The sequence below is a fragment of the Engystomops pustulosus genome, chromosome 2 (genome assembly GCF_040894005.1).
Source record: "Engystomops pustulosus chromosome 2, aEngPut4.maternal, whole genome shotgun sequence".
Taxonomy (NCBI): Eukaryota; Metazoa; Chordata; class Amphibia; order Anura; family Leptodactylidae; genus Engystomops; species Engystomops pustulosus.
The window spans coordinates 172746904-172761651 of record NC_092412.1 but is presented as its reverse complement, the minus strand read 5'-3'; the positions used below and the strand labels follow the sequence as shown (position 1 = coordinate 172761651).

Here is a 14748-nt window from a genome sequence, read left to right as displayed (position 1 = left end):
TCGGTGCTAGAACCGATTGCGGGTGTTACCGGTAAGCCTTTGCTGCAATATGCAGCAAAGACTTACCGGCTATGGAGAGGGCTCGGCCCGCGCGCCGTACTAGTCGGGAAGGGGTTAAATACCTTCACCAACTCGTTGTATATTAATTTTATATTGTTGCCCCTTTTTTACCTCTTTCTTTCCATATCGATCACTAGCGTCCAGACGCTGCAACCAACCAAATACCCCCAATGGTATTTCTGTGCATATGACAGCATGCTCAGATCTTCAGAGCTTTTTTCTCCTACACACCAAAGTCGCTGGTGTCAGAGATGCCATCAACCTTGCTATACACGCAAAATTTAAATACATTTAGAAGTAATACTGCTATAGAACTATCCAACATGCATATAGGAGATTAAAACAAGATTTATTTTACCTGCTCTGTTGCCGATGGACAGTAATATACTAATACTACTGTTGTCAGGATGTTGATCAAAAGTCCTATTATGGTGATAAGATTCGGTGCAATCCATGAAGGGACCTGACCAACCAACCATTCCCAAAAACCTTGCATAAGTGGTTCCAAAAGCGATTTTCCACAGCTTTTATACCGATGCTCTTCCAACCTCTTTAACTGGTGTCGGGAAAGAGGTGGTGTTGGCAATTCCACAAGTTTATTTAAAACACATGTTGTTTTGGAGACGTGCTCACAATGTGAAGGAAGTTCTTTGTGGATTTCTCCACATTTTTTTCTTGATGACCTTTGTCCACTCATGGAGTTTAGACTTTAAACCAAAATGACAAATCTGGAAAGAAGAGAAAAAAAAGCATTAAATATGTTAAGCTTTTACTATGCGAAGGACTTATTCTGGAAAAATGTTTCTCAGCATTTTTGTTAGTTGTTTGCAATCAAAGAAGATTTCATAAACATGCAAAATTGATTAGAATAGTGACCGTTGTAATTTAAATTTGGTGTGCGGTCAAAATAAAAGAAGGTAAAGACTTGCATGCAGATGGACTTTGCACATTTTCAGCTGGCAGTATTACAAGAGCAAAAAAGACACTTGTACGTGAACTGAGGTAGGCAAGAGTAAATTAATCAGCAAAACCCCAAATTTGTCCTAGGACAAAATAAACATTTTTTTAATATAATAAATAAAAAATAAACTTAAAGTCCCAAAAACACATCTCTTCCATAGACATACCTTATAAAGTATAAAAACACACACACACAAAAACACACATTTGAAATTGTAGCATCTGTAACAAATCTATAAATGGACCCACACAGTGAACACTGTAGAAAAACCCTGAAAAACTTGCCAAACTGTTCATTTATCAAGTACCTTTAGAAAAAAGGTCCAAAAATGATCAAAACAAGTAAGGTGAACTATAATGATGGAACTGAACAGAATAATTATTCTTGCAAAAAAATAAGCCCTCCACTAGCACTTACAAACAAGTAATACCTTTGAACAAATGGCAATGCTAAAACAAATAACATTTTATCAATATTTTTTTTTATTAATTAAAATTGATTGAATGAAAATAAACCTTATAAAATCACTGTAATTCAAGTGACCCAGTGTATTAAATGTGACCAGGGGGAGGGGAGGCCTGCTAGTAATTCACCACCTTTATTAACCCCTTCCCGCTCAGTGGCGGATATATCTACCACTGAGCGCAGTGACTTAACGCTTAGTGCCGGATATATCCGCCGCCGAGGTGATGCCGGCTCGGCTCTGGATCGGAGCCGAACCGGCGACGGCAAACAGGGGGTGCCGGCTGTAACATATAGCCAGCACCCCAGCATAACACCCGCGATCAGCGCAACCACGGCATCTAACATGCCTCTTTCCCCCACGATCGCCCCCCCCCCCCCCGATCGCTGCTATGGCATCTCTGGGGATTTCTGCATGTGCATAGGCGGCCACTGCTAATACCCTGCAATAAATCAGTATTGCAGGATATTATTATGAACAAGCAATCAGATGATTGCTTGCTCATGTCCCATGGTGGAAATAGTAAAAAAAAAATTTTCAATAAAAAATAAAGTAATAAATCAATTAAAAATGTCCATAAGCCCCTAACATCTAAGGAGACATGTAATGCTAAAAAAAAAAAAAAGTCTAAATCATAAAAAAACACATATATAGTATCATCGCGTCCATAACAAGCCGTAGAATAAAATTAAATAATTATTGAACCAATAGGATGAACGCCGTAAAAAAAAAAAGTTTTACTTATTTAATCCCACAAAAAAGTGATCAACAAAACATATGTACTTCAGAATGATACTGGTGCAAAGTACAACATGTCCCGAAAAAAAACAAGCCACCAACCAGTTCTGTAGCCAAAAAAGTAAAAATGTTATGCCACTTGGAAGACGGCAATGCAAAAATGATAGATTTTTGCCCCACATTACGGTTTTATTTGACAAATTTAGTAAAACGTAATATAAATTATTTATGTATGGTATCCCCATAATCGTATGGACCCATAGAATAAAGATAACATGATTATTAGGCTAACCGGTGAACACGAAAATAAAAAGTCAAAAATCCAGTACAGAATTGATGCTTTTCTATTCCTGCCCTCAAAAACGAGTTCCCAAATCTTCAACAATAGGTGATACCAACCTCAAAATGGCAACACTGGAAAAAGCATCTCATCCTGCAAAAAAAAATGGCGTCACATGGCCCCAATAACGAAAAATCGAAAATTTTATAGCCTACAAAAGGAGGCAACGAGAAAATTAAAATCCTGGCAGCTGCAGGGCGCTTCTTACCTTCTGCACCTCGCTGTGCACCCATAAAACAAGTAACGGCCACATGTGGGGGGGGGGTCTCTGTACTTGGGAGAAATTGCATAACAAATTGTATGGTGGGTTTTATCTTTTGGAAATGTGTAAATTCTAGGACTAAATGAACGTATAACCGGCACAAATTGACCTCCACTTTGATTCAGTTACTACGAAGATCTCAAGGGGTTAACGATCTTCCTAAAATCTGTTTCTGATAGTTTCAGGGGTGCAGATTTGAAAATGGGTTGGTTATATAGGGGGTTTTGAAATATGTAAAAATTTCATTAAAAACGGTATTTATCCCCAAAATGGTAAATACTGAAAATACAGAAAATCAATATTCGATTTGTAAGCCGCGTGACATCAATATAAATTATCCAGACATTTAAATAATGATGAAAATGTAAAGTAGACATATGGGACACGTTATTCAGCAATTTATTTTGGTGGTAAATCTATCTGCCTGAAAACGCAGTGATTTAGAATTTTGAAAATTGCTAATTTTTCTAAAAATTCAGCACTTTTTCGTTTTTTTGGTAAATAAACGCAAAACTTATCCAAAATTTACGACTAAAATAACGTGCAACATGTGGGGAAAAATGGCTACAAAATGGCTCCTTCCTTAAGTGGTTAACCTAATTGAACGAGATTGTTGACAATGTGACTGGGCTTCAAAAACCTATGCAGACAAACCAATTCCAGGCACCCCCCCCCCCAAGTCTCGAACAAAGAGCCATTAAAACTCTCAAATCACCATGTTGAATAGGGACATTTATGAGGTTATGGTTCATCTCACCAGAAGAACAAATACATTTCTGGATTGATTATTTTCTGCTGATCAAGAGATGCGATCTGCCGGGCTCTAGGATACTCTGTTCCAGAGATATCAATATCTCTGGATAGGACCATAGAAAATGGGTTAGGTTTGATGTCAATGCGATCCAGGGATTCACCCGGATACAATGATACCAGAACCATGACCCTATAACTTCCCATTGAGAAGCTATGGCTTCTCCGGGGCTCTGGTTGTAGTACCAGGTAGGAGTGACCCATGACTCCTCCTTGGGGATCTTGCATTGCATTGGGATCTTAACACCAATTCAGCACTAGACACAGGAAGAGTGCAATTACAGTAAGGTGTGAGGTAGATCAAGTGGCAGTTTTTTGTTACCAACAGCTCTGAGAATGACCAGTAGGAACGCTGTCACAGCTGCGGACATTACTGAGGACAATGCAGTACCGCAGTTGGACAAGGAGGAGGTGGGAGGCACTAATGTTTAAGGCGAGGGGGAGCTCTGCCCAGACTCCCCAAGAAGCCAGTTGCCAGTCCCACATTGGCCCGCCCACTCACATGGCCTGATGGGTCCGGCAGCCATCTTGCAAGCTGCCTTGTCCAGTTTACATGCTGCATACAAGCCCCTCATGGCTGCTGCAGAGCGCCGAGAGAGAATGGAAGCAGAGGCTGCAGAAAGGCAACGGAAGCATGAACACCAGCTGCAGATGCGCCAGCTACAACAGTCTGCTCCTGCTAGTCCAGTGTTGCCAGAGAACCATGTCCCAAAGCTGCGGAATGAGGATTTTCCCCTGCTGGATAAAGGTACTGACTTGGACACTTTTTTACTGGCTTTTGAAAAACAGTACCATGTGCCTGCGGACCAATAGGTTCAGTACCTTACCCCTCCTCTCAGAGGGAAGGCCCTGGAAATATTTGGCTATTAGTCTAACGAGACCACCCTGGCTTATGAGGATATCAAGCAGGCTCTGGTCCGTCAGTACAACTTGACCCCTAATTCCTACCAAAAGAAGATAAGGAGTTTGCAGCGGGGGGTCTGCTGACAGCTGGACTGACCATATGAGGGCTCTCCTCCGGGAAGTGGCCCAGTGGACCTCAGGACTGGGACTTACCACCTACCAGCAATTGAAGGAGCAAATCGCCATTGAGCAGTTTTTAGGGAATTTCACTGAGGAATTACAGCAGCACCTTGTGACCGGAAACCCAAAGAGGCTTTGGAAACAGCTGGCCTGGCAGATGAATACAGCAACAACTGGAATCTGGAGTCCAGGAGACCTGCTGGTTGGAGATGGGGTAAGATGGACACCTTCCCTGTTACCCCTGCCCCTGCACCCAAGGGGGTACCTGCCCATGCTCCCTTCTCCACATCAGTGGGTGAAAACCATCTCTGTCATTTCTGCAGACAGCCAGGACACTTCAAGGCTATGTGCCCACAGCGCCAGAGAGGCCCAGGACCGTCCCTGACACCATCTTCTGTTTTTGTTTGTGGGGTGGGGGGAGGTTCCATCATAATTTACAGCCTGCCACCATAGACCAGGGCCATGGGACTGAGCGACACTGGGGCAGGGGTAACCTTTTTACGGTCTGAACTGGTGTCCCCACAGGATTTGATACCTGGGAAAACCCTCACTGTTTCTGGAATTGGAGGAACAGTACCGGCACTGCCCATTGCCAAGATGCATTTGGACTGGGGTGTGGGGATGGGCATGAGGGAGGTGGGTGTGTCACCTGACCTTCCTGTGATGGTTTTGCTGGGAACAGACTTGGGCCGACTAGTGTCGCAGTATGTGACCCCAGAATCATCAAGGACTGATTCCTCAGACAGCAATATCAAGCCTGCCGCTGTAACAGATTGTTATGACCGTGTTGTTAATATTGTCAGTGATTTTAATGTGTGTGACATACCTACTGCCAGGAATGTGGGGTTGGGTAGGGTCATGAGTACCACTGTCGGGGAGGGGACCATCCAAGCAGAGGGTCAGGCTACTATGGGAAGTGGCCGGTCAGCCTCTGGATACCTGTTGTCCTCTGACACTCCGAGTGTAGGGAGAGACAGGGGGCTAACAGCTGTGGGGTAAAATCTTTCAGGGGAGGACGGAAAAATACCAGCACTATTGAAGCGTCCAAGTAAGGACTCCGTGCAGAGCTTACTCCCAACCGGACTGTCTCAGGACAGGGCCTGTCCGTCTGCTTGGCGACTAGATCAGAGGCGGAGAGGAAGTGGACGCCATTGCTGCTGGGACACGCGGTCGAGCGTTGTAGCCCCTCGGGGGGGTTCGCCGACTTCCTCCCTTCTGATGAAGTGGAAGCCAAGTCAGATGGAGGCCAGGAGACAGATCCGGGGAAACTGGCAGAAGACGTGGGGGTTTCTTCTACTCTCACCACGTCTAGTCAGGGGGTTCAGGTAAGAGGGGCTACAAGTGAGGACGGGAAGGGTCTTCCCGGCAAGGACTCACTGCAGGGCCTATTACCAGCCAGACTGTCTCAGGACGCCCATCCATCTGCCTTGGTGACTGTGTCAGAGGCTGAGAGGAAGTGGACGCTACTTGCAGTCACAGCAACCATCGCTGCTGGGACGCGCAATCGGAGCATTGTAGCCCCCCAGGGGCTCGCCAACTTCCTCCCTTCTGATCAAGTGGCTGCCAGGTCAGATGGAGGCCAGGAGACAGATCCAGGAAAGCTGGCAGAAGACGTGGCGGTTTCTTCTACTCTCACCACAGCGAGTCAGTTGTCTCACGTAGGACGCCCTGTCAGTGAGGACGGGAAAGTGCTGGGAGAGTAAAATCTTCACGGCAAGGACTCGCTACATGGCCCATCCCCAACCAGAATGTCACATGAACGGGTCAGTTTGTCTGCCTTGGAAACTGGGTCGGAAGTTGAGAGGAAGCAGGCGCTACCTGCGGTCACGGCGACCATCACTGCGGTGAGGCCCCTCAGACAGAGGCCAGGAGATAGACCCTGGAAAGCCAGCAGAAGATAGGGCAGTCGCGCAAATTTTTGCCACGTCCATCCAGACGTTTCCGGCAACGTTAGACACTGATACTTGCCAGAAAATTCAGGCAAAACAGGTGGTAGAGTCTCCCTTGGACTCCGTCTACAAGCGGGCCTGGGAAAAAAAAGCGACTGTACCAGAGGACGATTCAGCAGGGTAAATCAGAGGTATGGCCCAGTGACCCACAGGTAATGGTTCTCTGTCCGGTTTGGCCAAAGGAATCCATAGCAGATGTGGAGGCTTGCCAGCAGCTCCAGGGCGGACCAAAGGTCCCAGCTGTGGGCAACCCTTCACCCCTTACGGGAGTTGTTCAGCAACCAACCTCGGAAAAAAACTGTTGGCAGTCCATCACATGGACTCCGGGGACAAAACCCCATCCCAGTTTTCAGCATACCGGGTCCCTCCTGAGGTGAAACAGACCACAGCTGGGTGACTGACGAGATGCTGAAGCTGGGTATTTCTCAGCCGTAGAGAGGGAGTGAGTGGGCGCATGGGGAAACACAAAGGTGTTACCCCTTAGCGCCCTCTAGAGGAGGGAGGTGTGATAAATGTGACCAGGGGGAGTGGAGGCCTGCTTGTAATTCACCACCTTTATTGTATTCTGACATGCGTCTCTTTATATGGTTATAAATTTTGAACACTGTTACTTATCTAAACGATTCTGAGATTGTTTTTTCCCCACATGTTGCAGTGGTAAATTTTGGCTGATTATTTTGTAAATAGACGCAAAACTTAAGCAAAAAAGATAAATTTTTTGAAAATTCGAAATCATCGCGTTTTCAGGCAGATATATTTACCACCTAAATGACTTGCTGAATAACATTTCCCATATGTCTACTTTACATTTTCATAATTTTTGAAATGTCTGGATAATTTATTTTGACGTCACGCGGCTTACAAATAGATTATCGATTATCTGTATTTTCAGAATTTACTATTTTGGGGATAAATACCGTATATACTTGTGTATAAGCCGAGTTTTTCAGCACAAAAAATGTGCTGAAAAACCTCGCCTTGGCTTATACACGAGTCAATGATAATAATAATTAAAAAAAAAAAAATAATACTCACCCTCCGGTGTCCCTGATGTTCGCCGCGGCTCCCGATCCCTGTCGCGGCTCCCGGCGGCTCCCCGTGTCTCCTCCTTTGTTTTCTATCTTCTCTAGCCGTCAGAGTCGCGTCCATCGCACACTGTGATGCAGCGCTGTCACCGCTGATGACGCCATCCACGGCGACAGCGTCGCATCACAGTGAGCGACGGCCGGCGCAATCTCCCGGCCTGAGAAGATAGAAGACTGAAGAAGCCGCGACGAACATCGGAGACAACAGAGGATGAGTATTAAGTTTATTTTTTTTTATCTGTATGCTACACAGGCTGTATACTGCAAGGGGGCAGGCTGGCTGTATGCTGCAAGGGGGCAGGCTGGCTGTATGCTACACGGCGGCAGGCTGGCTGTATGCTACACGGGGGCTGGTTGGCTGTATGCTACACGGGGGCTGGTTGGCTGTATGCTACACGGGGGCTGGCTGTATGCTACACGGGGGCTGGCTGGCTGTATACTACATGGGGGCTGGCTGTATACTACACCCTCGGCTTATACTCGAGTCAATATGTTTTCCCAGTTTTCTGTGGTAGAATTAGGGGTCTCGGCTTATACTCGAGTATATACGGTACTGTTTTGAATGAAATTTTACATATTTAGCATTAAAAGCCCCTATATAATCAACCCATTTTCAAAAACTGCCCCCCTCAAGCTATCAGAAACATCTTTTAGGAAGATTGTTAACCCCTTGAGATCTTCATAGTAACTGAATCAAAATGGAGGTGAAATTTAGAATGGTTGAATTTTGTCGGGTGTACGTTCATTTAGCCCTAAAATTTACACATTTCCAAAAGATAAAAAGAGAAAACCCACCATACAATAAGTTCTGCAATTTCTCCCGAGTGCAGAGACCCCCCACATGTGGCCGTTACTTGTTTTATTGGCGCAGGGTGAGGCGCAGAAAGGAAGGAGGGACCTGCAGCTGCCAGGATTTTAGTTTCCTCATTGGCCCATTTTGTAGGCTATAACATTTTCGCTTTTTTGTTATCGGGGCCATGTGATGGCATTTCTTTTACAGGATGAGATGCTTTTTCCAGTTTTACCATTTTGGGGTTGATATCCCCTATTGTTGAAATTTAGGAACTTTTTTTGAGGTCACGAGTAGAAAAGCATCAATTCTGTACTGGATTTTTGACTTTTTTATTTTTTCGTGTTCACCATATAGCCCAACAATCATGTTATCTTTATTCTATGGGTCGATACGATTACGGGGATTCCAGACATGAATATTTTTTTTTATGTTTTACTAAATTTGCCAAATAAAACCCTTATGTGGGAAAAATCTATCATTTTTACATCGCCGTCTTCCAAGTGGCATATCATTTTTACTTTTTTGGCTACAGAGCTGGTTGATGGCTTGTTTTTTGCGGGACATGTTGCAACAGTATCATTCTGTAGTACATATGTTTTGTTGTTCACTTTGAGCAGTTTTAGTGGGATTCAATAGGTAAAAATCATAATTTTTGGCGGGTTTTTAAAGTTTTTTCTTTTTACGGCGTTCATCACACACAGCATGTGACTGGGCTTCAAAGACCTATGCAGACAAACTGACTCCAGGCACCACCACCCCCCCCCAAAAAAAGACTAAAATCACCATGTTGAAAAGGGACATTTATGAGGTTATGGTTCATCTCACCAGACGAACAAATAAATTTCTGGATTGATTATTTTCTGCTGATCAAGAAGATGCGATCCGAGGGGCTCTAGGATACTCTGTTCCATGATATTAATAGATCTCTGGATAGGACCATAGAAAATGGTTTGGTATCAATGCGATCCAGGGATTCACCCGATACCAGAACCATGACCCTACGACTTCCCCTTGAGAAGCTCTGGTTGTAGTACCAAGTAGGGGTGACCCATGACTCCTCCTTAGGGTGTACAGAGGTATGTCCGCACCCGATATAATCAGGCACCACTGAATGGGCCTTGTCTTTTTTCTGGGAACCACTTTACCATCAAGAGCAGAGAAGGAACTTAAGGTGTGGTCTATCCATTAGCCACACACACACACACACAAAGGTAACTAACTTGCTGTAACTTGTAGTGCCACCTTGTAGTTTGTACTCTGTGTAACCGTATATATCCCGACTGTATATATTGTTTTGTCTAGTGTGCCCTTAAGGCAAATAAATATAAAATTTAACCTGCGTTGCTCTTTTATCTCGATCACGAATTTCAACGTCCGGGTTTCTCGCTTATATACATGCTACCGGGTTGGTTCCTCACCCTATATAATCCCGTTACGGACCGGGCTTAAATTAAAGGAGAACTGGTGGCAGCATAAGGCTGATAATATTCTGTCTCACCGAGGCTAGTGAGAGGGATCTTATAGCCACTCAGGACGGCGGATTAATTGTTGTGCCATATCTGGAAGTTGGTGGACAACTTTAAATCACTTCCTGCTCAGAACCCGTGCGTTCTGGGAGTGTCTATAAAAGGATAACAGAGTGACCTTGCGTACCCCTCAGGGGTCTGGAACATCGCGGTTTCCTTCACACCCAGATAATATAAAAAATTATTTTCAATTTACGGTTAACGCCCCCAAAAATTGTGCTAAAACCACAAAACAAGAATAAATTATTTCTTTTACCACTACCCAGAAAGAGTTAATAAAATCTCATCAATAAAATATAGACGCCCCAAAATGAATTATCTATAGAGGGCATCTCATGCTGCAAAAAGTGAACCCTCGTTTGTCCACACTAACAAACAAATTTTATTGCCTATACAATGTGACAACGCAAACTTAAATGGCGCTCCTTCCCTTCCATGTCCTGCCGTGTATCTTCACAGCAAGTTACATATGGGGTATTGGCACACACAGGACAAATTGGCTAACAAACTGTGCAGTGCTTTTTGGCATTATATACTTAATCATTTTCTTTTTCAAAAAATGTATACATAAACTATTTAAAAATTGCACCTCCATGTTTACTTAAACCCTTGTGATACACCTAAAGATTACCTTTCACCACCTCACTCATGTGAAGAGTAGAATACCATTCTGTAGGGGCTGTCACACAGATTCAGGGGCACTTTAAGTTTCCTTTCTAGCACCCACAGTCCCAGTTTTGAACGATTCTAATCAGTGTTCTCTCTGAGAGGAGGAGCTAGGGGTGGAGGTGTGTGTGTGCTAATCTTCTCTCATACTGTCCAAAGCGTGACAGTAAGTGATCTCTCTATACTTTCACAGTGTTTACAAAAAAAATTTGATTGTAAAGCAAATGCTCAGAAAAAGCTGTAAGGTATCTTTGCAGTGCAGGTATAATGGGCTTCTGCAACCTGTCTTTAGTGAAAATTAGGCCCCTGGTGAAAGGCTCCCTCTAACAAAAATACAGCATTTAGCAGAAAGGATTCCAATTGGTCTTAACCCCTTAAGGACGCAGGATATTTTCGCTCATTGCTCGCTCTCCATCTTCAAAAATCCATAACTTTTTCATTTTTCCATGTACAGAGCTGTGTGAGGACTTATTTTGTGTGTAACAAATTTTACTTTCCCGTGATGTTATTTATTATAACATTCCATGTAGTGGGAAGCCAGAAAAGAATTCCAAATGTGGAAAAAATGTTTAAAACGTGTGAGAGTCACGTTCTTGTGGGCTCAGTTTTTACGAATTTCACTCTTCGCTCCAAATAAGACCTCTACTTTATTCTTTGATTCAGTACAATCGCGGGGATACCAAATTTCTTACAAGTTTTATTGCGTTTTAAAATTAAACTAATGTGTACAAAAAAAGACGCTAATAACTTCTGAGGCTAATAACTTTTTCATACTTTGGTGTACAGAGCTGGGGGAGGTGTCATTTTTTGCGAAATGAGTCAACGTTTTCATTGCTACCATTTTGAGGTCTGGGCAACATTTCGATAATTTTTTATTACATTTTTTATGTCATGTAAAAAGGTGTAAAAGTTGCGTTTGGGACATTTGGACACCATTTCCTGTCTCGGAGGTCACCACCGGTTAGAACAGTTTTTATATTTTGATAGATCGGGCATTTTTACTGTTTATTATGTTTTATATCAGTTCTAAGGAAGAGGGGGTGGTTTGAACTTTTAAAGGAGTATACCAGGAATCAGCATAATTCATATACAAATGAGTACTCAAATTATAAGCTAATATGTAATTAGTTGTTAATGAAAATTTTGCTCCCCTTAGCAGAAAATACTGGTGACAAACTGTAATGAAGAATTAAAATGCTACTGGCCCTTTAATCAGTCCGTTAATTTCCTCTGTACGGTCCGTTGCGGAGAAGACACAGGACAGAAGATGGCCGCTGGTCACATGTCCACATCACATATCCTGCACCTGCCTAGGCAGGTCATGCCATCACCACTACGTTTGGCTGTAGCAGGTTGGTTGCAGTGCATCCAGTATGGCCAGTGTTGTAGGGATGGCAGTTACACATCATTACTATGGTAACAGAGTAGCACCGTCTGTTACATCATCACTGGGAGCAGTGCACAAGAGGGAGGAGGAGTTTACTGAGAATTAAAGGATCATGGAACTTTAGAGAGGCCATAAATTTTGTAAATCATAAAATCAAACTATTTAAGCTCCGTTTTGTTTTTTTTTATTTTTAAAACTTTTTTTTTCTTTTTTTTTGTCACTGTTTCTTAGACCCTCTAGGGTACATTAACCCTAGATGGTCTGATCGTTCCTACCATATACTGCAATACAACTGTATCGCAGTATATGGCATTTCTGCACACTATACGTTACACTGAGCCAGTGGCTCATTGTAATGAAGAGGAAGAAGCCATTCAACCTCGGGTAAAACGAAGACCCGAGACTACCATGGCGCCCGATAGCCGCCCCCCGATGACGTTCGGGGGAGTGGCGATCAGAGGTAAGATGGCGGCTGCCATGCCCATGCTTTCAGTGCCGCGGCAAAGAAAAGGTTAAACGCCCACAATCGGTGCAAGCACCGACTGCGGGTGTTAGCGATGGGTCTTTGCTGCGATATGCAGCAAAGACCCATCTCTGTATGAAGAGGGCTCAGCCCATGAGCCCTCTTCATACACCCTTCACAGGTATCCGCCACGGAGCGTGAAGGGGTTAATCAGTCCTGGTGTTTATATTTTGGTTGTCCCTGGATACGACCATAAACTCCTGACTATGAGCAGGCAGATTGCTCTCACTGTACTACAGGGGCAGGAGGCCAAGGGGACTATAGACAGAGGCACTTCTTGTCCAGCAGTGTACAGAGGATACCTGCTCTACAAACTCTACAGGCAAGATAAGGTTTGGATAAGGGTGTGGATTGTGTCATATAGATCAGGTGCGCGACCGTGCGTGTGTGTGACCTCTCCGGCACTTCCTATTCAAGCGCACACACTGTCGTGCGCATGGTGCGCCGAGCACGTATCACCATGCCCGCCGAAGCTGCTTAGAATATAAAGATTAAAACCGTGTTAAAAAGCATTACACCGCTTTATTGAAATAACGAAGATATGCTCCAGCACCAGCTCACCCTGAGTATGATTGTAAAGTGGTAGGTTTCCTTTTCTTCTCTATTGTGTAAACAATACTTGGCGGTTTAAACAATACTTGGCGGAGTAAAATACGAGAACTTTCCTTTTATGGGCAAACCCCTTTAAGTCAAGCTTTTGACATGGGCTCACAATCTTAGCCAGAGCAAGAAGCCGGGGGTGTCAGCTATCTATTACACCTGACACCCTGCTAGAACACCACAATCATCGATAACTGATCCGTAGATGTTAAACCATTCCGACATCTTTCCCCACTTACTGGAGGGAACCAATCTTTCCCCTGGTAGCCCTGAGGCCTTATGTGTACCCCAGGGCTGTCTGATGCCTTGGCATGACAAATCCTACTTACAGACCTGACTGTAAATGACTGAGCAGAGGTCACACTACATTTTTTCCCTTAGGGTAATAATACTCCTCTTAAAGGAAACCTACGACATGAAATGGTAGGTGTAAGATGCAAATACCGAGCACCAGCTCAGGGTGAGCTGGTGCCGGAGATTACTTTCATTAGTGTTCTAAATCGCTGTATCGGGGTTTAAACACCTTTTAACGTTTATAGCTGAAGCAGCTTTGGTGCACCATGCGCGCGACCGTGTGACATCACCGGCTCTCCTTCACTTCCTATGTAGGCGCACGCTTGGTGCGCCTAAGCTGCTTCAGCTATAAACATTAAAAAGTGTTTAAAAAGTGCGATACAGCGGTTTAGGACACTAACGAAACTAAGCTCCAGCACCTGCTCAGGTATTTGCATCTTACACCTACCATTTCATGTCCTAGGTTTCCTTTAACATTTTTAAGGAGTATTTTTTTTCGCTGATGAGAGTATTAGATTTCCACTAATAGAAAGATAGTGTTATAGTGTGACTTGGGGGCATTATATAGTGTAGGTGGTTATACAGTGTAAAGGGGGACTGGGATTATATAGTGCTTTTGGGTAATGTTAATATACTGCAATTCCTGCAAGACAATCATTACTGCACATAAATATTGCAGTAATGATTGTGTAACTCCTATTGTATGTGCAGGCAGTGAGGGCATAAGAGTGAGCAACTTAAGTGGCGCATTATACTGCGTAGGGACACAAGGCTGGAACTACACTATTTGGGAGTAAGAAAGTGGTGTTATACAATGCAAGGGGGAATGGGCGCAATATACAGGGCGGGAAGGGCGCAATATACAGGGCGGGGGGGCGCAATATACAGGGCGGGGGGGGCGCAATATACAGGGCGGGGGGGGCGCAATATACAGCGCGGGGGGGCGCAATATACAGCGCGGGGGGCGCAATATACAGCGCGGGGGGCGCAATATACAGCGCGGGGGGCGCAATATACAGCGCGGGGGGCGCAATATACAGCGCGGGGGGCGCAATATACAGCGCGGGGGGCGCAATATACAGCGCGGGGGGCGCAATATACAGCGCGGGGGGCCCCAATATACAGCGCGGGGGGCCCCAATATACAGCGCGGGGGGCCCCAATATACAGCGCGGGGGGCGCAATATACAGCGCGGGGGGCGCAATATACAGTGCGGTGGGGCGGCGGGCATCATTCAGTGCGGTGGGGCGGCGGGCATCATTCAGTGC

The 14748-nt window shown here is 44.6% G+C and overlaps 1 protein-coding gene across 3 annotated transcripts in view; it reads right to left on the bottom strand.

Moving 5' to 3' along the window:
• Positions 1 to 14748, bottom strand: part of CEPT1 (choline/ethanolamine phosphotransferase 1) — a 269974-nt gene that overhangs the window by 229619 nt on the left and 25607 nt on the right. For all 3 annotated transcript variants that reach the window (XM_072137305.1, XM_072137306.1, XM_072137304.1), the window contains exon 2: positions 419 to 788. In XM_072137305.1, the coding sequence (XP_071993406.1) occupies positions 419 to 757 (339 nt within the window). In that variant the 5' untranslated portion in view covers positions 758 to 788. The remainder of the gene's footprint in view (positions 1 to 418; positions 789 to 14748) is intronic.